Source organism: Adiantum capillus-veneris, chromosome 9, assembly GCF_014529385.1.
Source record: "Adiantum capillus-veneris isolate H3 chromosome 9, ASM1452938v2, whole genome shotgun sequence".
NCBI classification, from domain to species: Eukaryota; Viridiplantae; Streptophyta; class Polypodiopsida; order Polypodiales; family Pteridaceae; genus Adiantum; species Adiantum capillus-veneris.
This window is the reverse complement of record NC_140939.1, coordinates 138,136,753-138,164,252: the sequence shown is the minus strand read 5'-3', so window position 1 is coordinate 138,164,252 and position 27,500 is coordinate 138,136,753. Positions and strand designations below refer to the sequence as shown.

The 27,500-nt window shown below is 44.3% G+C and overlaps 1 protein-coding gene across 2 annotated transcripts in view; it reads left to right on the top strand.

The window, feature by feature from the left end:
- Window positions 1-9,492: 9,492 nt before the first annotated feature.
- Window positions 9,493-27,500, top strand: part of LOC147451245 (uncharacterized) — a 51,844-nt gene continuing 33,836 nt past the window's right edge. For both annotated transcript variants that reach the window (XM_086520216.1, XM_086520215.1), the window contains exon 1: window positions 9,493-9,966. In XM_086520216.1, the coding sequence (XP_086376342.1) occupies window positions 9,562-9,966 (405 nt within the window). In that variant the 5' untranslated portion in view covers window positions 9,493-9,561. The remainder of the gene's footprint in view (window positions 9,967-27,500) is intronic.

Here is a 27,500-nt window from a genome sequence, read left to right as displayed (position 1 = left end):
GAGTAGAAGTGTTGTATTATTACAAAAAAAAATGTACATAAAGCCCCAAACACGGTCAGTGCCTTGAGGAGTCAACACATATGGAGCCCTTCAAATCCTAGCAATGAGTACATTGTGCATAGAGATTATATATGGTGTGTTAAGCACATCATGATCCTATGTGGAGTACCCAACATCAATCCCGCAGGCGTTGTGAAATTTTCACTTGTTACTTCATTAGCATACATACATATTCAAAAAATTGGAAGCACGTTCGTCCACGTGGTCACGGTTTTTTAAGAGCTCCATTGTCAGCTCTCGCTTGCTTTTTTAGTCGCGGGTAGATTAAAGCAGCGCACACTTTTTTTATCGATGCTTTTTTGACGTCGCAACTCTCTCAAGCTTCGGCACACAACAACTCCTCCACACACAGAAGCAAGACACACAGGTCCTTTTCTCAATTTTCTAGCCACAATGCTTTTGGGAACAAAATCACACTATTTTGTACCGAGTGTGACCACAAGGGAACTGCAAAAAGGCACTTAAAATGAACCGAATAACGACATGCACTAGTAGCCAAAGGTTGACCATTAACACCAAAACTTGTGCATAGAAATTCCATAGAGCCTCACTATGTCATTGACTTCGATCATATGCAGGCATGCACCAGACTGGAATTATTGAACATTCGACAGGCACCAAGATACGTGTCTTATCAGCACTAGATGAGCATTATGACACCCTCATCGATAGCAAGACTTTCGAAAGCCTTAGAATCCAAGGAATGTCAAAAATGATCCAGAAGTACGATCAGCTATCATAGGGCATAAACATCTTTCAATTCACGATGCATTGCGCTTTCGAGAAGCTGTGATTACGATCGCAAGCACCTGCAACAACCACCCTCTTTCATGGGCAAAGGCAAGTTGAGGGCACCTCCCAAAATGCAATTAGGATACTCCCACCATGGGAGTGGCAAGGAAGCTCTGGGGTATTTTAACCACATGCAAAGGAAAGGCCTTGTTCCAAATGCATTCACCCATGCTTGCACCTTGAAATTTGGCGCCTTTTGCAAGATCTTCACATGGGTTTGAGAATTCATGATAAAATTGCTAGTCATGGGCTGTTGAGGGGAACATCATGTTTGACGATGTTTTGATCAATATGTATGCCAAATGTGGTGCCCTCATGAAAATCCAAAAATTTATTGATGGGCATCCTCTCATGCATGCCTTCTCTTGGAGCGCATTGATTGGAGGATATGCCCAACATGGATATGGCACGAAAGCCGTGGGATGTTCTAACTAGATACAAAGTGAGGGTTTCTCACTAGACAAAATCTCTTAGAGTGCTTTTATAGGAGGATGTGCCAAACAAGGGCTGCTCCATCAGCCTCTGAACTGTTTTGATTAGATGCAACATGAGGGTACCCCCCAACTGCAAGCACTTTTCTTAGTGTGCTCAATGTATGTAGTCACTCATGTCTGTTGGGCATTGAAGCTCTAGGCTGCATTAACCAGATGCAAAGGGAAGGACTTTTCCAAATGCATTCAGCCATGCTTGCACCTTGAAATTTGGTCGCCTTACGCGAGACCTTCACATGGGTTTGAGAATTCATGATGAAATCGTTAGTCACGGACCGGAATGTCATGCTTGACGGTGTTTGATCAATATGTATGCCGAATGTGGTGCCCTCACGAAACTCCAAAAATTTATTGATCGGAATCCTTTCATGGATGCCTTCTCTTAGAGTGCATTGATTGGAGGATATGCCCAACATGGATGAAGTCGTGGGCTATTTTAACTAGATTCAAAGTGAGGGCTTCTCACCAGATGAGGTCTCTTGGAGTGCTTTTATAGGAGGATGCGCCGAACAAGGGTTGCTTGATCAACCTTTGAACTATTTTGGTTAGATGCAACATGAGGGTACCTCCCCAACTGCAAGCACTCCTCTTAGTGTGCTCAATGTATTTTAATCACTCGGGTTTGTTGGATGGGCATTGAAGCTTCGCCATCTCAAAGCTGGTCTTCACGTTGTTGCAAGATTATCTTTGTCAAAGTGCATTACTGCAAGCTACTCTTCATCTCAAAGTTGGGCTTCGTGTTGCTCCAAGGCTTTCAGATCATTCAGAAAGAAAAATCACTGCTTTTAGGCATCCTCTATACGATGTTCTCTCTTGGAGTGCTTGAGTGCAGGATGTTCCCATCAACATGAAACTGAGTCAAAAGTAGGAAGTTTTTTGTTTCTAACCAGACTAAGAGCTTGTGCTCAAAATAAGGATATGTGCCAAGTCAATAGAATACACAATGAGCTCCACGATAGTGGGTTACTCAAGAGATGTACATATTTTAGGAGCTACACATTGGTGAATGTGTATGCCAAATGTTGTACCCTCACCTGAGGTGTCCTCACTTAGAATGCGCTCATGCCTATTATTGCTCATCCGAGGAAGCTATGGGTCGTTTTAAATATATGCAAAGGGAGGGCCTCTCTCCAGATTTAATCACCTATGCTTGCACCTTAAAGGTCATTGGCCTTATGTAATATGTTGACAGGGGAGAGAAATTTCATGATGATGTTGCTAGTCAGGGACTGTTGGAGAAATATATCATGCTTGCCAACAATTTGTATGAAAAATGTGGTGCCACCCATCGTGGTTGTGGCAAGGAAGCTCTAGGCTGTTTTAACCAGATGCAAAGGGGAGGCTTTTTTCCAAATACGTGTTGGAATTAGGGTTGCAGAGAATCGCACACAGCTTGGAGAAGACGAAGGAAGCTCAAGGCACACAATAGAGAGTGTGTTTCGTAGTATACAATGGAAAGATGGATAGCCCTAGAGTGATGGGCGTACATACAATGCACGGGGGAAAAAACCTCCTAAAGAGGGAAAAAATGCCCCGGCGGTCCTAGTGTGTTCACACACATCACTACCACATGTATATGGTAACAAATCCCCACTGGAGTGATGCGGTGAACGAGAGCTGGCACATGAGTAAAGGGAAGTGCCATGCCCTGAGGACATGATCAGTCCACAAAGGGGAGTAAGCCCAAAGCTTTGCGGAAAGCTTCAAGCTTCTCACGAGACAATGCCTTTGTGAAAAGATCTGCAAGGTTGTCCTGTGTTGGCACATAAGCCAAGATGATCTCTCCTGCTGAGAGTCTCTCCCTGACATAATGGTAATGCACCTCAATGTGCTTTGTGCGAGCATGAAAAACTGGGTTCCTCGCAACTGCCAATGCGCTCTGACTGTCAGTGTAGATAGTGTTGGCAGTGTCCTGTCCAACACCCAAATCAGCCATAAGGCGTCTGAGCCATACACACTCAACCGTAGCTGTGAAGACTGCCCTGTACTCAGCCTCACAACTCAAAGTGGCCACAGTAGGTTGCTTCTTGCGCAACCATGATATACATGAACTGCCAAGCATGAAACAAAAACCACTTGTGGACACTCGCGTGTCAAAACAACCAGCCCAATCTGAGTCTGAAAAAGCATATAAGTCTGGAGGCAATGATCCCCCCTTGGGATAAAACAAGCCAAGATGTAAAGTGCCACTAAGGTAGCGGATAATCCTCTTGACAGCCTGCCAATGCTTAGACCCTGGGCTATGCATAAATCTGCTGACCTGTAAGACTGCAAATTGAATATCGGGCCTCGTGTTGCATACATAAATGAGGCAGCCAATAGCAGTTTGGTAAAGAGTGACATCAGCAGGATCGCCAGCATGATGTAGACTCAACTTCAAACCTGTTTCCATGGGAGTGGCAATAGGTTTGCAATCCTCAACTCCAAACTTACATAGCAATGTTTCTATGTAACTTTTCTGACACAAGGCAATACCACCATCACACTGCTTAAACTGTATACCCAAGTAATGATGAAACAGCCCCAAATCTTTCATCTTGAAAGTAGCATTCAAATCAGCCTTAAATTCAACAATATGTCTCTCATTTGGTCCAGTGATCAACAAATCATCAACGTAAAGAACCACAATGAGAAATACATCATCCTCACGCTTTACATACAATGTGCTTTCTGTTGGACTGTTACGAAAGCCTTGTTTAACCAAATGAGTGTCAGCTTTCTCATACCAAGCACGAGGAGATTGCTTCAATCCATACAAAGCCTTCTTACATCTAGACACTTTGTCCTCTTGTCCTTTTATGACAAAACTGCGAGGCTGTGTTACATAAACTTCCTCAAATATGTCACCATTCAAGAAAGTAGTAACAATGTCTGATTGATGTACACCCCAACCAAAATGAGCTGCCAATGCACATAGAAAACTCACAGTAGTCATACGACAAGTGGGAGCAAAAATCTCTTCATAATCTATGCGTTTTTGCTGTGCATAACCCTTTGCAACAAGTCGAGCCTTATGGCGATCAATCTCACCATCCGGCTTGCGTTTCAACTTGTAAACCCACTTCGTACCAATGGCCTTTTTGCCAGGAGGCAAATCACATAAAGTCCATGTGTCATTTTCTATGAGTGCATCATATTCTGATTGCATGGCAGCCATCCAATTTTCTGAATTCTGTGCTTCATCAAAAGACAGAGGCTCCTCAACATCATGTAAGCTAGACACAGCCAACGCATAACAATCTGATGCATAAGATGCATGGAGAGAGCCTGAACGAGTACGACTAGACAAAGGTGCATCCAATTTAGTGTCACGCAAAGTGTGCACCAGCCATTTTGGCATACCTCTAGCCAGCTCATTTTCAGCCCTTTCCTCATGAAGTACATCATGTACATCTTCATCAGTAATAGGCTGATCTATAACATTTTCAGAAACCCCCATAGGCTGTACATTTGCCTCATTGGAAATTACATTCGTATTTCCACCACTGAAAAGAGGCAACAAAGTGTCATAAATGTCCTGTGAGCTTACATTACTGTCTCTAGTACATGATAGCAAGGACTGAACAGAATCTTCCACAAACACTACATCTCGAGAAACCAGAATACGTTTTGTTTGCGTATGATACAACATGTAACCTTTGCTTTCAGCACTATAACCAACAAAAATACATTTGACAGCCTTATCATCCAATTTTCTGCGCTGCACTTGTGGCACCAAAGCATATGCCAAACAGCCAAAAACACGCATGTGCTCAATAGAAGGCTTTCTATCATGCCATGCTTCATATGGAGTAATAGACTACAAAGCTTTCGTAGGACACTTGTTAAGTACATAAGTGGCACACATGATGGCCTCAAGCCAAAAAGAATGCGGCAAAGCTTGACTTTTGACCATGCATCGTGCCATTTCCGTCAGTGACCTGCTTTTCCTCTCAGCATAAGGCACTGTACATTGGTGTTGTATCCCACGACTAGCCAGAAATGCATTAAATTCATGAGACATATACTCCTCCCCTCGATCGAAACGGAGGGTGCCCATAGTACATTTCGAGACATTTTCAGCCATAGCAAAAAATTGTTTGAAGCACATAAAAACTTCAGACTTCGTTTTAAGCGGAAATACCCATGCATGCCTGGAGTAATCATCAATGAAAGTCACGAAGTACAGGTAATTGCCCAAGGACGGAGCTTGCATGGGCCCACAAACATCACAATGCACAAGCTGCAACCTGCATGTGGCCCGAACTGAACCATCCTTTGGAAACTTAGAACGCTGCATCTTACCCAAAATACAGCCTTCACAAACATGTTTGACAGGTGCTTCAAGAGGCGGCAAAGAAGCAACCATATCAGATTTCTGCAAACGCAGCAAACTGGCAAAATTCAGATGACCAAAACGTGCATGGCAAAGTTTTGCATCTGAAATAGCCCTTGAATCTGCAACAGCATTTGCAAAATTTTGTCCACACTTGTCATACAAAGTGAGCTTATACAGCCCACGGCACAAAAGCCTAGATGCAACAATTTCATCACCAAAACTGAGATCATGAATTGTACATCTGTCATCCACAAATTTGACTACAAGTCCAAGTCTAGCAAGTACGGATACAGACAAGAGATTCTTCTTGATCCCAGGTACATAGAGTGCATCAACAAGTGTGAAGGAACTGCCATTAGCAGCAGTAAGCACAATCTTTCCAACTCCCTGAATTGGATAAGAGGCGTTGTTGGCACAAGTGATTGAATTCCCATGATCGAGAGAGGTAAACAATTCACGATGTGAGGTAATGTGCTTTGTAGCACCACTGTCGAAATACCACACATGTGAATCTGCAGCAACTGACAAGCATGCATCATGGACAGCAGGATTGTAAGTGCACTCTGCGCTAAAAGCCCATTCTGCATCAACATCAGCAACACAGTCTCCTTTCACAGAAGACTCAACAATGGCTGCATTTGTAGTGGAACCAACATTTGCAGTGGAACCACTCTCTTTCTTCTTAGCCTCTTTGGACTTCAATTTAGGACACGACTTGATCAAATGATCATTGGCTTTACAATAATGGCAACGCATCTTCTTTTTGCCCTTATCACCAGAATTTCTAGACGAATTGCTGCCAGCAAAAGCATTAGGAACATAATTTTTGCCACTCGCAGCAGAACCATAAGAAGTGGTTGCATTGCTGTTACCACCCTTTCTTTGAGAAGCAATAAAAGCCTGTTCAACTACACGCTTTTTCAGTTTTTTCTGGAAAGTGACTCTTGCAACAGCAATGTGCATAATGCATCAAACTTGACAACTTATGGATTTCCTTGGGTCATAAGTCTCCAAGTACTAGCAAAAGTTTGGTAAGAATCTGGTAAGGCATCAAGAACAGTCTGCAAAAGGGAACTGTCTGAAATAACTTCACCTGCAGAAATAAGTTGCTCATTGATATCCTTGACACTAGCAAGGAAAGTGTCCATATCATCTTCTTCCTCATGCATAATCTTCGACTCCAGCTCTTTACGCAGCAAAGCAATTTTAGCCTCATTGCGGCTCGCATAAAGACCTGCTAGAATATCCCAAGCCTGTTTTGCAGATTTTGCTGAACGGATGTGAGGAACAATGGTGCGCTTCACAGACAACGCAATCAATGCATGAGTCTGCGCATCCTTAACATCCCAACGAGCTTGTTCTGTCGTAGGCAAAACAACTCTAATAGCTGCAATCCTTGCAGCAAGACCTGCAACATCCTCAACATCGCCTACATCCTCAGAACCAGGACGTACATCAATGCCCTGCACAATGTTCCAGACACCCTTTGACACAAGAATATGTTGCATCATATAAGCCCACATAGGGTAGTTGTCCCTATCCAACCTATCCTCAGCAGCAAATATCTTGAACACATCTGTGTTGTTGTTGTCAGCCATGGTAAATGCTGCACCTGATGTGAAAACTATGCGAAAATAGGAGAAATGGAGCGGGAACAACCTGTGCTATATAGCACAAACCGTAGAAGACTATAAGGCACTTGTTATGCAGAAATCGGCACTGACAAAAATTCTGCACAAAATGACGAAATAGCCTGTGCAATACTGCCTGTAGTGGAAACGGAGGCGGAAATGAGCCCAAATAAAAAATCTACGAGCTATCCCAAAATATTTGTCGACCTGCGAACGCTTGCCAAAGCTCACTGAAATCGGAGAAAGTGAGCAGGCGTGTGCTGGAGCAGCTGGCGACTAAGCCCGGGAGGACGTGACCTGCTCTGATACCAATTGTTGGAATTAGGGTTGCAGAGAAACGCACACAGCTTGGAGAAGACGAAGGATGCTCAAGGCACACAATAGAAAGTGTGTTTCTTAGTATACAATGGAAAGATGGATAGCCCTAGAGTGATGGGTGTATATACAATGCACGGGGGAAAAAACCTCCTAAAGAGGGAAAAAATGCCCCAGCGGTCCTAGTGTGTTCACACACATCACTACCACATGTATACGGTAACAATATGTTCACCTATGCTTGCACCTTGAAGGCTTGTGGCCTTACGTGAAAGATGTAGTGCTTGGCAATACGTCAAGTGATATGAATACCAAGTGTAGTGCCCTTACAAAAGAACATAATTTTTATGATGACCTTTTTGTCCGAACTGTCATCTGTTTGAATGTGATGATTGCAAGATATGCCCAACATGGCTACGGCAAGGAAGCATTGCTCTATTTCCATTGCATGCACAAAAAGTCCTGATGAGCATCCTCTCTAGGATGTCATCACTTGGAACTCTACTTATTGCAGGATATGTCCAACATGGTTGTGGGAAGGAGGCTCTAGGTTGTTTTAACTTTGTACCAGACGTGAAGGGAATGAGAAATAGGTTGTGCTTGGCAATGCTTTGCTTGATATGTATGCCAAATGTGGTGCCCTTATGAAAGCATAAGTAAACATAAGTTTCTTGATGAACTTTCTATGTGAATTGTCGTCTCTTGTATGAGCTATCACAAGATGTGACGTGAGGAATTTTCACTAGACGAAGTATCTTGGAGTGCGTTTATGGTAGACATGCCCATAAACGGCTAGCCAAGGTACAGACTATTGACCTCACACAAGTCTTGTTGCAATCTTGCTCTTATACAGAGTTACAGTTTTGCTCTTGACATTTTAGTCGTTATGAAAAATGACGAAGCTTTGTTGCAAAATAGCATTGTGCTTGGCTTGGTGCAAATACTCACAAATTGTTCTGATTTTGATTTTAACAGTAAAAACGTTCAAAGTTAGGAAATGTATCCTACTAAAATTTCAAACTTTCCTAATGTTATTATGTTTTATTGTAACCAATATATAAAGAAGCCTGCACACAATACGTGTACATTTACATACACGAGATATTTTGAGTGTACGGTGACTAAGAACTACCACATTCTACTCTTGATCATTGAGAACACAGTGAAATGATCACACTGAAAATTGCACGCTGCCGTGGGAATGGAATGTTCCCTCATATTATAAAAATTGGGGAAGACTGTGCAAACTCTTCCATGCAAGGAAACTTGCATGTTTTTTTTTTGTTCCAAACATAAAAAGAGAACAAATCTAAAAGTGAATATATTTCAAATGATCCACATCATAACTTTATATAAATTCTAAGCCCTCTTATGGTTCTTTTGCGGAGTACACGGCTTAAAATTGGAGCATCATGATCGTAATGTACTAGAGATGGTACTAATTGAGGAACAAGAAAACTTGCTTTGGTGAAAGGTATCTCTCTCTCTCTCTCCACTTGGTTCTTTAGGGATATATATACTCTTATTGGATCTTCAAATGACACAACCACACTTATAGAAATGACGAGAATGCACACAATAGAGAAAGATTAAATCAAAGAATTAATATAATTTAAAAGCTACTAACATATTTAGACATATCAATATTGGTACATGAAGATGATGGCGTTGTAAACATCAACTTAAGATAATAGGATTTGTGAAAAACAAACCCCTTTCCCCCACACCCCCCCCCCCCCCCAAAACAAGCTTTTCTCTTTTAGGTTCTTGTTTTCTCTTACCCTCAGACTCACTTCAATTCAATACAAATGCGGCTAACTAAGCACTCTAAAAGAGGCCAAAGCGAAAACAAAGAAGTATGATTAATATTTGATTGATAAGCTTATCCAATAACACGGAAGCATAACACTACAACTGCAGCCTTCACGACGCTGTGCTGCGCGTGAAACCTGCCATGCCATTGCGAGTGGAGGTCGCGTCAGCACTTTCACGTTCCCATCTCGTCTTCTTAATCAAGCCAATTGCGGCTTGCAAACTCAGCTTGGTAAGAATTAGGGCTCCAGCGTACAGAGCTTGTACTCGCCGACCTCATGGCATACAAGCGCAACAAAAGAAGACATATGCTGGCCGGTCTGCGTTCTCATTACCATCACAGAGCTCTATGAAGCACAAACGCAAGGAGGAAGAGACTCGTTTGTATGCCACCCACAAGGAGAACACTGCAGGCCAACATGGCCCACCTTCTCAACACAGCTTCTTTTCCATGGTGCTGTCACCTCCGCTCTCACCTCCTTTCCGTCATTTGGACCTGCCTTTTCCGCAATACTCCCTCCTCCTCCTCAATTCAATCAGCCTTGCGGTAATGCATTTATCGTAACTGTTTTGATCCTCTTTGATCATGTTCTCATTCTTTTCGTTTGAATGTTTGTTAAATGGTTAGGCTTTGCAATGGCATACTTGTAGCTCATGCCTGATGGGCTCTACTGACACTGCTTATATTTCCACATGGCCCCAGGCCCATCGCTCAACATGCCCTTGTGACCCTAAGTTGTGGTTGATCACTCACAACTATCAAGAACCATTGTCATTAACTGATTGGTAAGTTAAGGTATGATGTTGTGAAGTAGGTATTGCCACACCGTCCTCAGGGCATTTGTTTCACTCGATGATGGTAACCCTTCAAAAGCAGCTTTCACACAAAGCTTTGAAACCCCTGGATTTTTACATGCTGATTTAGTATGGTCCTGTTTTATTTGCTTTTGACCTTTTGACCTCAATTCCTTACAGTGGAGCAGTGTTTTGTGTTTCTTGTGCTTGTGGATGTTTTTACCATGTACAAGTTGGTCTATTACTCAATATACAATTTGGAGGCTTTTTAACATTTAGACACAGGTACTTTTGATATTGATAATCCACCATAGTAGCGTGGGATGCGTCCCAACAGCTGGACAGGGAATGGGGAGGCTTGGAGGGGGATCTTGTTTCCACAAGAGGGGTGTGATTCTGTCACAAAATCCATTGCGATTCATGGGTGGAGATGTACCAGAAGAGTAATCACCCTCGATTACGCTTGTAAAACAAATAGTGAACAATAAACCAACTAAGTAGTCACTAATTTCATGTATAATGCATTTGACTACTCAAACCATGCCCTACCACAAATAACACTAGTCATTGACAATCAACAATCACATTCACCTATGAGGTTTTAGGTTCATCATTATTTGTCACATGGATTTACACTTGGAATGTCAAAGGATTGCATCACACTAGCATCAATGGCCCATGACAGAATTTGCTCCGCAGAGATTTTCCCTCTCGTGTACATTCGAGATGTGGATATACTTCTTGTGCGGGAGCACAAGTTATGTATGGACAGTTAAATATAGATGTGGCAAGTTGTTACCTGGGGATTCTCACACATTTAGGAAAACTGTGGTTGGCCAACAATATTCTAGTAGTAGTGTACGCTTTTCAGTGGGACCTTGTTGGTGTCATTGTGTACCATGGTACATTGGTACATGGTGAGCGATGTGGATCACTCCAGAGATTGATGACTCTCTGGTTGGTGTGATGTGTATCTATGCCCCCACTTCAACTCAGCAGAGAGCCGAGGTTTTGCAGCAGATTGTGAATGTATTACGTATTGTGGATTCATGGGTCGTTGGAGGTGATTTCAACAGTGTAGAGAACTTTGAGGATTGAAGAGCCGTTCAACCTCCTTCTGTACCATTTGTAGCACCATGTGAGAGAGATGCTTGGGACAAATTTCTTTTTGCAGTTTCTAGTGTAGATGTTTGGCATATTCCATTTGTCACTCGCACTCCACAATCTTTGCAATTTTTGTGGGGTTTGAGGAGGGAGTCAGGTCTTTTGCTAGAGCGACTAGATAGATTTTACATTGGCACCTGGGCAGCATCTCATGGTGGGATAATCACGTCTACCTTTGTCTCTTCCTAGGCTTGCAGACAGACAACTGCGGAGAGGCACCGAGGCTTGTTCTGTAGGGAACGTGACGGGTTGCATACATTGGCAGCTTGAAGAGTTTCCAGGAGATGAGTTTCTGGGAGAGCGCTAAGTTGGCCCCAAAGAGACTCTTAGTCACATTTAGATTGAGAAATCCAAATTCGCCTATCTTGCTTTGGTATTGACATGGGTAACCAAAGTAGATAGGATGAATAAGGATTTCTTTGCACACTTTTGAGAGCGTCCCAAGGGTACTTCTATTAGGATTCTGCAAACAGGTTGCACACGGTTCTTGATGAGATCCTTGACATAGCTTCATATTATTTTGAGCATTTGTTTAATACAGATCAGCTCACTGATGATATTTTGTTCTCATCGTCAGCCTATGGTTACAGAGGCTATGTGCCACACTTTATCCGCTTCTCTATGCAGGAGATGCATGACAGTAGTGGTTGGCCTAGATCGTGTATCTTATTCTGGAGAGGATGGGTTGACTTGATAGATTTTTGTAGTTTTGGGATGTATTTACTATTTAGCCTTGTTATGCTTTCTGGCTTACCACACATATTTGACACAAAGAGATGCTTGCCTCTTATGTGTTTGAGACTTTTCTTATATCGAAAGGCGGAAATGCATTGTCTCTCCGACATTGGAGACCGATCACTCTCATGTCTTCCCTGTATAAGATCTTTGCTTGCATGATTAATATGCGCTTGAAACCCTTTATGCCCGATCTCACCCATGCTTCCCAGACAGGTTTTGTGTAGGATAGATGTATTTTGGATAACGTCTTCACCTTCTATGAGGAAGTTGAGTGGGCTCGTCAGATAGAACAATCAATAGCTTTCATGCTTCTCGATTTGGCTGATAGAGTAGATTGGAGTTTCTTGGTGGGCACTATGGGTTTCCCCTTGCAGTGGATCACAATTGTATGTGCATTATACCGTATTGCTTCCAACATTGTCGCGATTAGAGGCCACTTAGGACAACGTATTTCTATGTCTTGTTGAGTCCGACAGGGATGTCCCTAGTAGCCTACTTCTTTTTGTTTTTTGTTGAGGCCATGTCTCTCTTCTTGCACTGCAGGACATCATAGTTAGGAGGTCTAGCTATGCCTTTGGATGGCTTGCTAGATTTGTTGGATCAAGAGTATGCAAATGACACTATGCTTTTTGTGTGCTATGGACAGTCTATCGGATGCTCTTGCTACCTTTTGCTTGGCCAGTGGTACTTTCATCAACTGACATAAGTCTTATGGTTTTCTTGTAGGATTTGATGAGGATCGTTGTAAGGTGCAACGGAAGTGAATGTTGAGCTTTGCTCAAGATTAGTGCTCCGAACTGTGTTCATGTCACCAGCGTGTGACTACTATTTATCCTTTTTGTTGATTTCTTTCTTATTATCTATTTACTTTCACTTTTTGGAAACACCCCTCGGGAAATCTAACTGCCCTGCATTGCATAGCTAGTGTGGAATTGTCCAGAGGGAGTCTAGGCCTGAGGGCAAGAGAGCACTAAGGTTGGACAAGGACTATGGTTAGCCAAAGTGGGGTCATTGACTAGCCAAACTGGAATCCTTTGTTACAGAGGCTACATTTCAGTTCTGGGTGTGGCTGCAGTGTACAAAGAGGGTCGGATGACCTAGAAAGATACAATGGCAGCATCTCCTAAAATTTAGGGAACTGCTATTTTGGGACCTGAAAATGTGTTGGCGTCATTACCTCCAGAATGACAAAGGGAACATTTTCTTACTCTGCCGTGAAGTCAACTGGGCAACCGGTTGGGAGAGTTTTAGGCGGCAACCCCGAAACGGGAAAATGCTTGTAAATGTGCCAAGTGGCACCTTCTGGTGCACTTTCCTCATGCAACAAGAAGTGGCGCTGAATTTGAAGGAGGGAGAGGCTCATTTTCAGTTTCTGTCACAGGTTAAGAGCTATGGAGTGCTTGCTTTCCCTCTTATGCACAGTGCAGTGCCAGGAGTGATGCCCTGCACGCTACGCACTGCCCTCTCTCTCCCCTTTGGCAGTATGTTATGCCCCACTAGTGGGCTTTTCATTTGACCAATGTACAGTTGTGTGGGTTCATGTGCGATTGCCGAGGCAAGAGCCTCTTGCACAAGGACTGGATTAGCTAGTGGCTAATCCCCCGCAGGTATAGGTGAATTCGGAGAGGTTTCACGCCAGAAATCTTGTCCGATTCAAAGGGCAAGTAGCCCTACAGGTGCGGGAGCTCGAGGACTTGCTACGGATGCGACCGGCACGCGAAACGGAGCCCGAAACAGTAAATTACAGCCTGCTGTGTATTTTTGCAGGTTTAGGGTTTTGGCCCTAAACAGACCCTAATACCCCCAGGAAGTTCGGGGACGCAAGGGGACCGCTGTACAGGCGATCTGGCGCATTTTCAGGGCTGAAAACAGAGAATTCAGCGTGCTGCAGATTCTCGCCAGGTTTTGCAAAGTGCCCGTATGCGTCGGGAAAGTTAGTCAATGCGTGGGAATATTGACTGTGAAGTGTCCTAGTACAATTATGCTGCCGAAATCAGGCCGGAACAGTGGAAATTCAGCCGAGTTTGTGCGGGGCAGCTTGTAGGGAGCCACAGCGTTTATTCCCTCTTTTGAACAATAAAGAAATACCGAAAGGGGCGCCTAAGTTAGGGGCCAATCTGGTGTCGGTCTACTCAAACAGGTGCAATCTAGCAGCCTGTATCCCTCTCCCCTTTGTTGTGTCTTGAAAGTACAGGTAAAATAGACGACTAATAATGGGTGAAAGCTAAATCAATATTTAAAGTAAAGTCTACCGCCCTTTTTGGATTGAACAGGCCGGTTTCAGTTCAAGCGTTCCTTTTACTTACGGAAGGGAGAGCCTTCCGTTCCTTTAGTGAGAGAGTGCAATGGACACAAACAAAGTGGTGAACACTATGAATGAAGGTGCTGAGACTGAGAGATAGAGAGAGAAGAATACGACACCAGAAAGTTGTCAAACCCTCCTCCAAGGGCCCCACTCTCTAGGGCGAGAGCGGTCTACTTATGATTGCTCAAATCTCTACAATGCTTGGACTTCTCGACGATGTCGACGACAATGAGGACGGCGACGAGACGGGCTGAAATCTGAAAATGCTAAGGGCTGAAATCTGCAAATCTTTATCTACTGAATTCTGACTCTATGTCGTTGACGATGGCGATGACGCCGATGCGACGACGACGGGCTGAAAACGCAGATGTTGAAATCTGCGTTTAGCAGTTTTCCGGGCTTAAACTACTCTGAGGTCGTGCGATACTTGAACTTCATAAAGGTTTGCAACGCTTGCTTCTTTCGGCCGCGGCGAAAGCGACACAAAGTGTTCTGTGGCTCCTTCAATGCTTCAACTTCATCTGAAGTCGTGCTTCTTCCTTCTTCAAGAATCTCCATGGCTGAAAATTCTTGAAACCACTTCCAACACAAACACATGAACATACCCATTCCATGTAAAGTGAATGAAAAAAATCTAATCTTCCTAAAAGATTGGCATGCAATGTAGATGAAAGAAGAGACGGAGGGCCAAACCGTTCATCAAACACATGCAAAACATGGAATCCAAACTCGTCTTTCTGATCTAAATCAATTAATTGTGGCAAATCACAATGGACATGCTGATGCTTGATGCTCAATTCTTCTCGTGCTCTTTCTACGACTGTGTCATGCCAAGGAAGAGACATGGAATGTGACTTCCTTGAATGAATACTTTTCATCTTTTCATGAGTGATTCGCATACATCCGTGCTCATTCATGAATTAATCCTGCTCATCGTACAATATGTCATGACTAGGAAAAGGGATCACATAAGGACGGTGACTAAAATACAGGAAAGCATCACGAATGAAACACTCGAACAATGCGTGCTGACTAATCATTCGAACACATAATACTTCCTGTGAGGGTTCTTGAGAGCTAGACTCGAGAGCCAAGATCGGGTCTTCGTGATCAATCGAATCTGCAATGAGGTTAGCTGCACTAGAAAAAGTATCAACTAAACCATTAACCTTGTGAACAATCACATCATCATGCTCGTGAATAATCACATCATCTTCCTGCAAATCATCATGCGTGTGAGAAATCACATCTTCTTGTCATTATCATCCAAATCATTATCATGCAATTCATCATGCTTATCATAATCATGCAAAGCATCCGTGTCATGCTCTGGAGAAGAAGAGACTGAGAGAGTCTCCTTTTCCGGATTCTTTGCAATCTCGCCTGCACATTAGAAATGAGAGATGAAGAATGTACAACTTGCTCTCCACGAATGACAAGGGGAGAGTCACTTTTGGTATCGAAGATGAACGTATTTTCCGCCCAATCAATGAGAGGGTTATGCTTACGAAACCATCGAATGCCCAAAAGCATATCACATCCTCAAAGAGGAGAGACTACAAATTTTCTGTGGAAGGAGACTTGTTGCACAGTGAACAAAACATCAAGGCACTCTTGCGTGATGAGAGAGTCCATTCCGGAGAAGAACCAGACACCTCGAAAGGAGATGTCTTGCGAACCTCCAAGCGAGCTCTTTCGACAAGAGAGTCACTAATCAAATCATGCATACTGCCTGGGTCAAACAATATGACAAAACCGTTGCCCCGTCATATGACCATAACATTTAATGAGAGACTCATCAATGGGAGGGCCATGAGAAACTTAGGGCACGCTCGTGTTGTCATTTATTGCATTGACAAAGGAAGTGGGTTCTGTGGATTCTTTAGATTCATTAGAGTCAAGCTTAGGACGTGTTCTTTTTATGTGACCCTCAATGTGACAATGGAAACAACGACCTTCCTTAGAATAAGTGCTTTGCTCTTCCGACGTGATGTATCCTCCTAAAATTCCTTGTTCTACCTTTTCATCTGGAGTGAGCTTAGGTTTAGCAATTGTGTTAGCCTTACCCTTAGGTTCACTTTGAGAGTTCTTTTCTGAGAGACTATTGGAAGATTGGTTAGAAGAGTTACCGTTCTTACCAGTCTTATCGTTCTTACCGTTCTGAGAGGTACTTGTCGAAGTCTTGTTTTCCTTAGGCTTTCCCTTGTTGTGCTTCATCTCCTGTGCGAGAGCAATCGCTATTGCCTTGTTGAGATCGATTAAATTGAGCACCTCGACATCATACTTGATATACTCGTCCAATCCATAAAGGAATGCCTCCTTGCACTCCGCATCCGATTTGCGTAATTGAGTGCGGAGTTGCAAAATTAGAGAAAGACATAACTGGCATACCATTTTGCTTGAGACAGCGCCAATCCTCCTTCAACTGTGCTAGGTACTGTGGGGGCATAAACCGCGCCTTGATCTTGTCTTCGAAGTCGGCCCAATTGAAGGATATGTAAAGAATGAGGATGCAAGAGAGCTACACAAGACAAGCACAAAGCACACAGAGATGGAAAGCTTCTTCTTCTTCTTCACAGAAAAGAGAGTACAAAATAACTAAATGCTAAAACTGAAAAGTAGCACATATGTACATGCGGTCACTAAGTGTGAACTCGCTAGAAGCGTACTAGGCTGGCACTATAAGTGTAGTCCAGCTGTAGAATCACTGGCAGAGATCCTCCGTGTCGGTCACCTAACGCGCCAGTGAGTAAATGTCGTAAGCGGCCAAGACCTGTAGTGGATGCCAACTCAAGATGTAGATCTCGACATCTCAACACTCCCCCTCGAGTTCTACATGTCGCAGAGTCAAAGCATAGTCCGGAAACGTCGAAGCTTCTCAGCTCCGAGGGCGTTGGTAAAGATATCCGCTATCTGCTCCTCTGTGCTGACGTAGACCAAGTCGATGTCGCCCGCCAACACTCGCTCTCGAACGTAGTGGTAATGGACCTCTATGTGCTTGGTCCTGGCATGGAACACTGGGTTCCTAGCCAACTGCATGCTGTTGAGGTTGTCACAATGGATGACAATCTACTGGTCCACCTGCACTCCCAAGTCCTCAAGTAATGTGCGTAGCCAAGCTACCTCACACGCCGCAACTGCTGCACCTCTGTACTCGGCCTCTGTGCTCGATAAAGCAACCGTAGGCTGCTTTTTGCTGCTCCAAGTAACAGCAACACTCCCAAAAGAGAACATGAAGCCACTCGTAGATCTCCTATCAACAATGCTACCTGCCCAATCTGCATCTGTATACCCATACAATGCTAATGGCGCATCTGTTGCATAGAACAATGCGTAGTCAAGAGTCCCTTGCACATACCGAAGTGTGCGTCGTACTCCATCCAAATGTGGCTTCCTCGGAAGCTGCATGAACTGACTCTCCAAGCCTACTGTGTAGCTCAAGTCTGGCCTCGTGATAGTCAAGTAGATTAGACTACCTACAATCTTCCTGTACATATTGACATCCTCAACAACATCACCTTTCTCTGCACTTAGCTTTGCATTCACATCCAAGGGAGTAGAAATTGGCTTACAATCAGCCATACCATACTTTGACAACATGTCCAAAGCATACTGTCTCTGTGACAGCCATACACCCTTTGGAGTCCTGATCACCTCAATGCCAAGAAAGTAGCGCAACTCGCCCAAATCTTTCATTTCAAACTCCTGTTTGAGAAGACCCTTCACATGGTCAATCTCCATAGCATTGTCACCCACAATAATAAGGTCATCTACATATATGGTAATGACCACAATCCCCACATCACTCTCACGTACATAGAGTGAATGATCAGCATGAGCTCTCCTAAAACCAATACTGACAAGATACTTGGCAATCCTGTCATACCATGCTCTAGAGCCCTGCTTCAAACCATACAAAGCTTTGAGAAGCCTGCATACATAATCTGGGTAACCTGGATCGATATAACCAGGTGGATGATCCATATACACTTCCTCTTGCAACTCACCATTCAAGAAGGCATTCTTTACATCCATTTGATACATAATCCATTCTCTAGATGCAGCCACTACTATGACAGCTCTCACAGTCGTCATCTTTGCCACTGGAGCAAAGGTCTCCTCATAGTCTATGCCATACGTCTGTGCATAACCCTTTGCGACCAGCCTTGCCTTGTGATGCTCAATGTTACCATCAGCCTTATGCTTGGTTTTATACACCCATTTACAGCCAATAGCTTTCTTGCCGCTTGGCAATGGCACTAACTCCCATGTGTCGTTTGCTTCCAATACAGCCATCTCTTCATTCATTGCATCATCCCAATGCACATTTCCAACTGCATCCTCAAAACATGTGGGCTCCACATCCTGTATCACCTTAGCCATGTAAGCTTGGTGATGCGCTAGATACCCATCATAAGTCAATTTTTGAACTGGATTTCTGACTCTGTTAGATCTGCGCGGTCCTGGGTCACTCCTTTGCCCTCTAACATCTTCTTGTACTTTCCTTACACCAGGTGTCCTGACAGCCGGAATTCCAAATTCCTCATCAAGACTTTGTTCAGAACCATCTAAATCCATGTCTACATGTGAAAAACGTGATGATGCATCAGCCATAAAGGGAGGTTCATCAACCTTTTCCTTTCCTTTTCGTGATACATTCCCTGTACCTGCTGGTGGAGTAACCTGCGTACGTAGTCTACCGTTCCATGGCTTCTCAACAGAGCCACGAGAAGAGGACTCTTGTGGTCCACTCAAAACCTGTGACTGTGGCCTCACATTTTGTACAACCACATCATCTTTTACATCAGCCCCAATAGTGCCATGTGCATTACTGTACCAGCTGCTCATCTCATCAAAGATTACATCTCTGCTCACTCGTAATTCTCGTGTAGTAGGATTGTAGCACCTGTACCCCTTTTGTTCAAGGGAATATTCCACAAGAATACATTTCTCTGCTTTAGGATCCAATTTCCTACGCAACTCATCTGGTACATGCACGTAAGCTATGCAGCCAAACACTTTCAAGTGTGCCAAATCAGGCTTTGTACCTGTAAAATTTTCCTCAGGTGTTACATCATGCACCGCAGCTGTAGGTGTCCTGTTCATAATGTACACAGCTGTATTTACAGCTTCAGCTCAGAAATGATGAGGCATGTTCTTCTCATTCATCAATGCACGTGCAACTTCTGCAATGTGCCTATTTTTCTTTTCTGCGACCCCATTCTGCTGTGGAGTATATCTGCATGTAAACTGCCTGCGTATACCATGCTTTCACAGAAAATCTGAAAAATCATTGGAGAAGTACTCTCCCCCTCCATCTGACCTCAATGTCTTGATTTGCATATCTGTCTCCTTCTCAATCATGACTTTGAAGTCTTGAAAGTGACCAAACACTTCACTTTTGTTACGCATGAAGTAGACCTATACTTTCCTTGTATGGTCATCAATGAAAGAGACATAATACCTGCAACCATGTATACTTGCAGTATCGGTTGGACCCCAAACATCTGTGTGCACCACCTCAAGTGGCTTTTTACATACATTGCGCTCATGTGGAAATGAGCCCTTTGACTGTTTTCCAAACTGGCATGCTGCACACACTTTATGCATACCATCCACCTTGAATTTGGGCAAACCTTTTACAATTTGTTTTAATTGCATGCTGCGCAATCTCTGCTCATTGACATGGCCAATGCGTTTGTGCCAAATGTCAACATCAGCCACAACACCTGTGCTCTGTGCAAATAATGCAGCTTTTACCTCAGGCATGTCTACATTCAACGTAAACATTCTGCCCACACATTTGCCCTCTGTGATCAGCTTACAGCCATTCTGGAAATCTTCTACATAACAGCCATTCGGATTGAAGCGAACTTGCAAACCCTGCTCAACCATTTGTCCAACAGAAACAAGATTCTTTGTAATGTTTGGGACATGAAGTACATCTGCTAAGTACTTTGATTTCCCACTTTTCGTATTTAGAGGTATGTCCCCTACATGAGCAATGGGGTGAGCTGTGTCATCTCCTGTCTGCACATAGCCTGACACATCTGGTTTACGCATATCTCTAAACCACTTTCCACGAGACGTCATGTGATTAGAGGCACCTGAATCCACATACCAAACATCATCTTGGGTGGAATTCTCTGCAGTCATTGTATTCATTACATGCTGCATAACAAACATGCGCTCGTTTTTGCTGTCATCTGCATCTCTGCTAGTAGATGCATAGTTGCCCTGTTCTCTCTTTCCACTTGCTTTTCCCTTTGGACAGTCACGTGACATGTGACCTCTTTCACCACAAGTCCAACATTCTCTGTTATTTGCAGTATGTTGTTGCCTGCTTGATCCTGCACCACGACCTCTTTGACTCCCCTGCCTTGAGACTGGTTTCCCCTGCCACCTGTATTGTTTTGATTTGATTGACCTTCTTGTAATTGGCCCCTGCAACCCCTTGGGCCTCGACCACGACCTCTACCTCTACGACCTCTACCTCTACCTCTGTTGGAGTTAGAATAGAAGGCCTGTTCAGAATTATTTCTGCCATGAGAAGAAGATGTGTCAAGGTTCTTCTCCTCAAGAATAAGCATAGAAATCAAATCTTGGAACACGGGGATGTCGTCTCTTGTATTCATGGAAGACCTGAAATGTACATACTCATCTCCTAGACCATCCAAGCATGCACGGACAATGTCATCGTCTTCCACTGAGACTTTAATAGATCCAAGAGCCTCAATGATACTCTTGATCTTCAAGGCATAATCATTGATTGAGAGGTTGTTCCTCTTAACCTGATTTAGCTCCGACTTTAGTTGAAGCTTCCTGGCCTTGGTGTTCACCTCGAACACTCTGCCTAAGTTTTTCCATGCAATGGCGGGGGTTTCAGCATCCTGTAGATAGCCCATCATGCCATCTGTGATGCTCATAGAAAGCCAATACATCACTTTGCTTTGGCCTTGTTGCCAGTCCCTCAAAGCTTTCCTTTGTTCTGCTGTAGCATTTGCCTCGGGAATCTCTGGTTCCTTTTCATTGTCTCCTTCTACATAGTCCCAATAACCTTTTCCTTTTAGGAAATTTGTTATTCTGAACTTCCATGCAGGGTAGTTATTTTTCTCAAGCTTCTCAGTGACAATCTGACTGAAACCGTTAGACATCTTGAAGCACTAAGACAAAATAGCTGCAATCTGCAAAAACCTGCAAATCTGCTGAACCTGCTATTGTGGTACCTGTAACGCTTTCTACACTCAACGAGTGTCCATAATCAAGCGTACATACAACCACTGTACTTGTACAGTAAATCTCTGTGTACTGCACTTTGGAGACCTGTTCAGAAACTTGTACGAAAAACTTGCATCTGGTCGTGGATTGCGAACGAAGGTATTGTGATGCTCTTGCTGTCTTAGCCTCTCTTGCGTGCACCAGGCTCTGATACCATGTAAAGAATGAGGATGCAAGAGAGCTACACAAGACAAGCACAAAGCACACAGAGATGGAAAGCTTCTTCTTCTTCTTCACAGAAAAGAGAGTACAAAATAACTAAGTGCTAAAACTGAAAAGTAGCACATATGTACATGCGGTCACTAAGTGTGAACTCGCTAGAAGCGTACTAGGCTGGCACTATAAGTGTAGTCCAACTGTAGAATCACTGGCAGAGATCCTCCGTGTCGGTCACCTAACGCGCCAGTGAGTAAATGTCGTAAGCGGCCAAGACCTGTAGTGGATGCCAGCTCAAGATGTAGAGCTCGACATCTCAACAGGATAGGGGCGCGCCATCCTCGGCTTCCTCTAGGTGCGCGGCCAACTGTGCCTCTTGCCATGCGTGGTACCAATTAATGGCATCACCGGCAAGGTACATGGCTGCCGTCAAAACCTTGCTATTGCTTGTCTTCTTAGTTGTCGCAAAATAAGCATTAAATTGATGCAACCAAGAATCAATAACAGTAGCATCCATCTTATCATCATACTTACTGAAAGTCAACTTCTCTGTGACTGGGTTGTTGGAGTCCGAATCTTGGCTTGCGCCACTTGATGAACTACCAACATCTTTGGCTGGCTCGGACTTCGAGGTGAGAACATGTCGTACAAACTCTTGCATGCGTAATTCTCTCTGTGCCTCACGATCGGCATCCAAGGCCACTCGTCTTTCTTCGCGTCTTCGCGCTCACGCTCCAAGGCAACGCGATTCGCTTCTTGTTGTGCCATCATGTACATCATCGACTTGACCAAAGCCTCCATAGGATTTGGTACAATCCGTGGCGTAGATGGGGAAGGAGGAGGCGGGAAAACCTCCTGGTGGGGAAAACTCTTCTTCGCCACTCCCATGCTCACCACCTCCATGCGAAGTATCCATTCCGCTTAGGGTGATGACCATACACTTGAAGTCTTGGGTTCTTAAGTTCACGAGGAACTTGTGTTCTTGTGGGTCTTGGGTTCTTGGGTTCTTGAGTTCTTGAGGTTCTTCTTTAGCTTGCAATTTGTGCTAGAGAAGGATCTTCTCTTCACCCGAGTTCTGCTCTTTTCCGCGGGCGCATCCCTTGGCGGCCTTGCGCTCACACCAAGGTTGCTTTTTCCCACCTCCCGTCGATTGGCCGGCCGCTAAGTGCACGGTCTGCTCTCAATGAGTGAAAAGAGGCACAAGGGGAGGTTGGACAAGCCCGTCTTTCTTGGGTTTCCTGTCACTCTTCAAAAACACGATTAGGAAGCGACACGCCCAAGAGAATTTGGGTTACGTGCGACCGCAACAAGCAAAAAAGAAAAATTCTTGTGGTTCTTTCCTTGAGTGATACAGAACACTGCCAAAGCTCTGATACCAATGTAAGGTGCAGCGGAAGTGAATGTTGAACTTTGCTCAAGATGAGTGCTCCGAACTGTGTTCAAGGTTTCCTTTTACTTACGAAAGGGAGAGCCTTCGGTTCCTTTAGTGAGAGAGTGCAATGGACACAAACAAAGTGGTGAACACTGTGAATGAAGGTGCTGAGACTGAGAGATAGAGAGAGAAGAATACGACACCAAAAAGTTGTCAAACCCTCCTCCAAGGGCCCCACTCTCTAGGGCGAGAGTGGTCTACTTATGATTGCACAAATCTCTACAATGCTTGGACTTGCCGAAGATGTCGACGACGATGAGGACGGCAACGAGACGGGCTGAAATCTGAAAATGCTAAGGGCTGAAATTTGCAAATCTTTATCTGCTGAATTCTGACTCTATGTCGGTGATGACGGCGATGACGACGATGCGACGACGACGGGCTGAAAACGCAGATGCTGAAATCTGCGTTTTCCGGGCTGAGACTGTAAACTACGCTGGATCTGACCGTGCGGCGAGGATCTGCTGCGGGAAGGTGAGATTTGCGAGGTTTGGGACTTGTTCTACTGTGTCTAAAGGCTGAAAACTGAAAATACTGGTCTACTTGTTGATCATGTCGCGATGGAACTGCAAAACGCTAAGGATTGAGCTGCAATTAAAAAACGCTAGGGCTGAATTGTCTTCCTGCTATGGAATCTGCTAACGCTAGGGGATCTGCTGTCTACTGTGATCGCCGGGGCTGTTCTGTTGTGCAAAACGCCAGGGCTGGTCTTGAATCCAGAAACGCTAGGTTCTGTTGTCTCTTGCAAAAACGCTAGGCCTCTGTGGTGGTCCTGCTGAGAAGTTGCCTGTTGAGCAAAGTGCCCCTGCTGCCTCTTCTGCCAGAAAGTGCTAGCTCTTGGGATCCTTATATATTATCTTATGCAAATTTCCCTACCCAGTTCCCAACAAAAGTCACTCAAAAATAATAAGTGAAAAATGTCAAAAATGGGGAAAATAGGTCTATGCACTGTAAAAATGCTACTGATGGGTTCTGATCGTAATCTGATGATTATGTTGTGTGCAACCAGAGGATATGCATCTACTCTAAGTGTGTGGTCATGCACGGTCTGAGAACACTCTCAAAAGTGCCAGATCACTTCCTATTCTAAACTGACTTGACTGAACTGAACCCTGGTCATGCTGTAGCTTGTCCACGGACACATAGGGTTGGATGTGTCACGTGACATCATTAGTGTGGTGCGCATAATTATTTCACTTGGCTACCTAGAGGACAAATTTGTAGATATTTGGGTTTCCACATTGGCATTGATGTGCCAGTTGAGTAACAGTTTGCGTCTTTTTTACGATCTATTAAGAAGATACTTTGCCATTGGTCTTCCTTGCATTTGTTACTTGTTGACAGAGTGCTTGTGGTGAACCAGATTCTCCTTGTGAAATCTTGGTTCACCACGTCTTGCATTACTCTTCACTCTGGCATCATGGCACGATTGAAGCACCTTGTGCCAACTTTTTGTGGGGGGGGGGGGGGGGCCTAGATGGATCTACTGACACACGACCACGAGTCCATTGGGACGTAGTTATTTTGCCTAGAGAGGAGGGAGGCTTTTTGATCCAAAGATGCAAAGAGAGTCATTTCTTGCCAAAGCTCATAGTATGCGGGTTGTTTCTTGGGGTTGAGCCTTGGAAACTGTTTTTGCGCCATGCTTTGTCACATACCTCTCCTCGTTTTGGATCTATGGATATTGCTGGTGCCGGGCGCTCGACCATCAGATTCATCTTCATAGATGCACCTTCAGATATGTCTCATTTGTCACCATTTATGTGCTGCTTACTGCGGATTTGGAAGAAATAACCTCTTGCTTTGATTTGACACCCGCCTTTTTGTGTAGAGGAGGTACATCCACTTGTATGGAATGCATATACGAGGGATTCAGAAGGGCGTCAACTAGGCGAGAGGACCCACATTGAATGGGCTAGATGGGTTGCCAAGGCGGCAAGCTCTTTACGCTGTTGGTGAGATGCTTCCTTGGTTGGTGCACATGTTATTGGTGCTACCTGCGGGATCCGCAGAGTGGTTGCTCGTATGAGAGAGATTGATGAGGCTATTCCAGCTGATTGGCATGGTTGCATTGGGGACATACTATTTTAATTTCTCATCAGGGTGGTGGGTGTTTTTCGATCCTCACTTGAGAGTCCCAATTGCTGCACACTAGGAGACTAGTATTTAGCATTGCCGAGACTGGCCATCATGAGCGTCACATCATACTGGAGTTTTAGGCTACCACCTTATCAACAATTGAGTGCTAATTGGCAGCATGTTAGAGTGGTAGGCTCTTTCAAGAGGAGATCTTGTGTTGACCCTTTTTTCACTACTGAAGAGGCACCACTTTGGAGATTGTGGATTTGGCAAGGAAAGCCCCTCTGTAATGTGCAGCTATCAGGTGCAGCGACATTGAAATGGTGACCAGATCTAGACTTTACACTTCCACAAATTCTTACTTCTTTCCTTGCTTTGGTGTGTGCTACTTAGCACGAATGGTGGTTCCTTTTAGAGAGGGAATGAGAGAGGTAGAGATGTGTGGAGAGAGAGAGAGAGAGAGAGAGAGAGAGAGAGAGAGAGAGAGGGATGTGGTATTTTCTTTTGGTTGTGTACATGGAATGTACACACATTCAATACCTCAATGCAAACTCTACTGACTTAAATGGGGGATGTCGCCGTGGTAATGAAGCACCTCCGGGCTGATTTGATGCACCTTTGGATCCATCTCGATGAGGGGTTGCTGATGGGGCCACCAAGGGGTAGATCTAGGGCTGATTTGTGCTCCTGATGTCAGAGGAAACAAGGGTTGAAAGCTGGCTGCAAAAACGCAACCGATCCGTCGCGTAAAGCAGGGCTGAAAATGCAGATGATGATGGAGCCGATGATAGACAACAATTTGAGCACTCATGTGGCGAGGGAATGGCCAAGAAGAGGCTCTATGGGCTGCCAAAGTACTGGGTTGCAACTGAGAGGCCAGCGTTAGCAGATCCGGGCGGTTTCCGATGAGGGAAAGGTCTGAAATTGGAAAACGCTGGGTTGATCTGCTGAAATCTGGGATCTGGGAACAAAACGCCAAGCTTGTAAATGCAATGCAAAAACGTTGGGCTAAATTCTAGGGCTTGCAAAACTTATGAGAAATGCTGGGCAATGGTCCCTTTATAGGACTTTTTAAGCCGGGTTGGGAAAAAGGTGCAAAGTGCGCACGTGGGAGCTTTCTAACAATAACTCACTATTCTGTGATCCATTTTGACGAACCGATTGGAGTGACACGTTCCTTTAGCTTAGACCTACATGCTCGTCATGTCAGATGCCCACTGAAGTGTAATAACATTTGTCAAAAGGTTTGGACAAACCATTTATGCAAGAGGGTTCCAAAATTGGAAAACCTAATCTAATGGACTCGTTCGGATGTGCAGGTCTTGCAAGCAGGCCCATAAAATTGCCGGTACTAATCCTCCTAGAATTCTAGATACTCCTATCTAGAGATAGTGCGAAATTGGCTTTGGAAGTCTATGAAGCATATCCACGTGACACACACAGACGTGCACTTGACATCCCTCCTGCTTAAGGTGAGGTACTCGTACCAAACTCAATGCATGCCATAAGATGGTCTCTGGTGATGTGGAACTGTCTAGAAGACAGGGTTGGTGATGATACATCTACTCGCAAACAATGGACTGCCTCCGAGATCAATGATTTCCTTGTTGGCCAGCGGCAAGCATTTGCTACCCCAACTCGCATGGTGCAAACCAAACTGCAAACCAGATGGATGCGCGTAGCGCGAATGGCTGGATATGCAAATGTCGATGTCCATGAAGGTTACCGGCTGCATATGCTGCCCCTATGTGGGAAGATTGGTGAGAGCAACGCTGAATGGGAGATGAAGATGGACATGTCCTTTGGAATGCCCACAAACCATGGCAAGTCCTCTAGATGATGTCTCATGAAACCGCCAAATAACTCCTCAAAGATAGAGGCTCCTCGTGGGGCTTCAACTATATTGCCGTATGATGGAAGCTCTAGATCCTCGTCTCCGCAATTGATGTGGCTGCGAATGTAGGCTCACGATGCCTGCGAACTGCCGATTGGAACTCTTTGGCTCCGGATTAATGACCACCGATTGCTAAGAACATGCAGATGGTGTGGACTTGATGTGCTGCCAAAGATGAGTACAGATCGATGACAATGCCTCTTTTGGAATGATGAAATTTTCCAAGGAAATGGGAGAGAT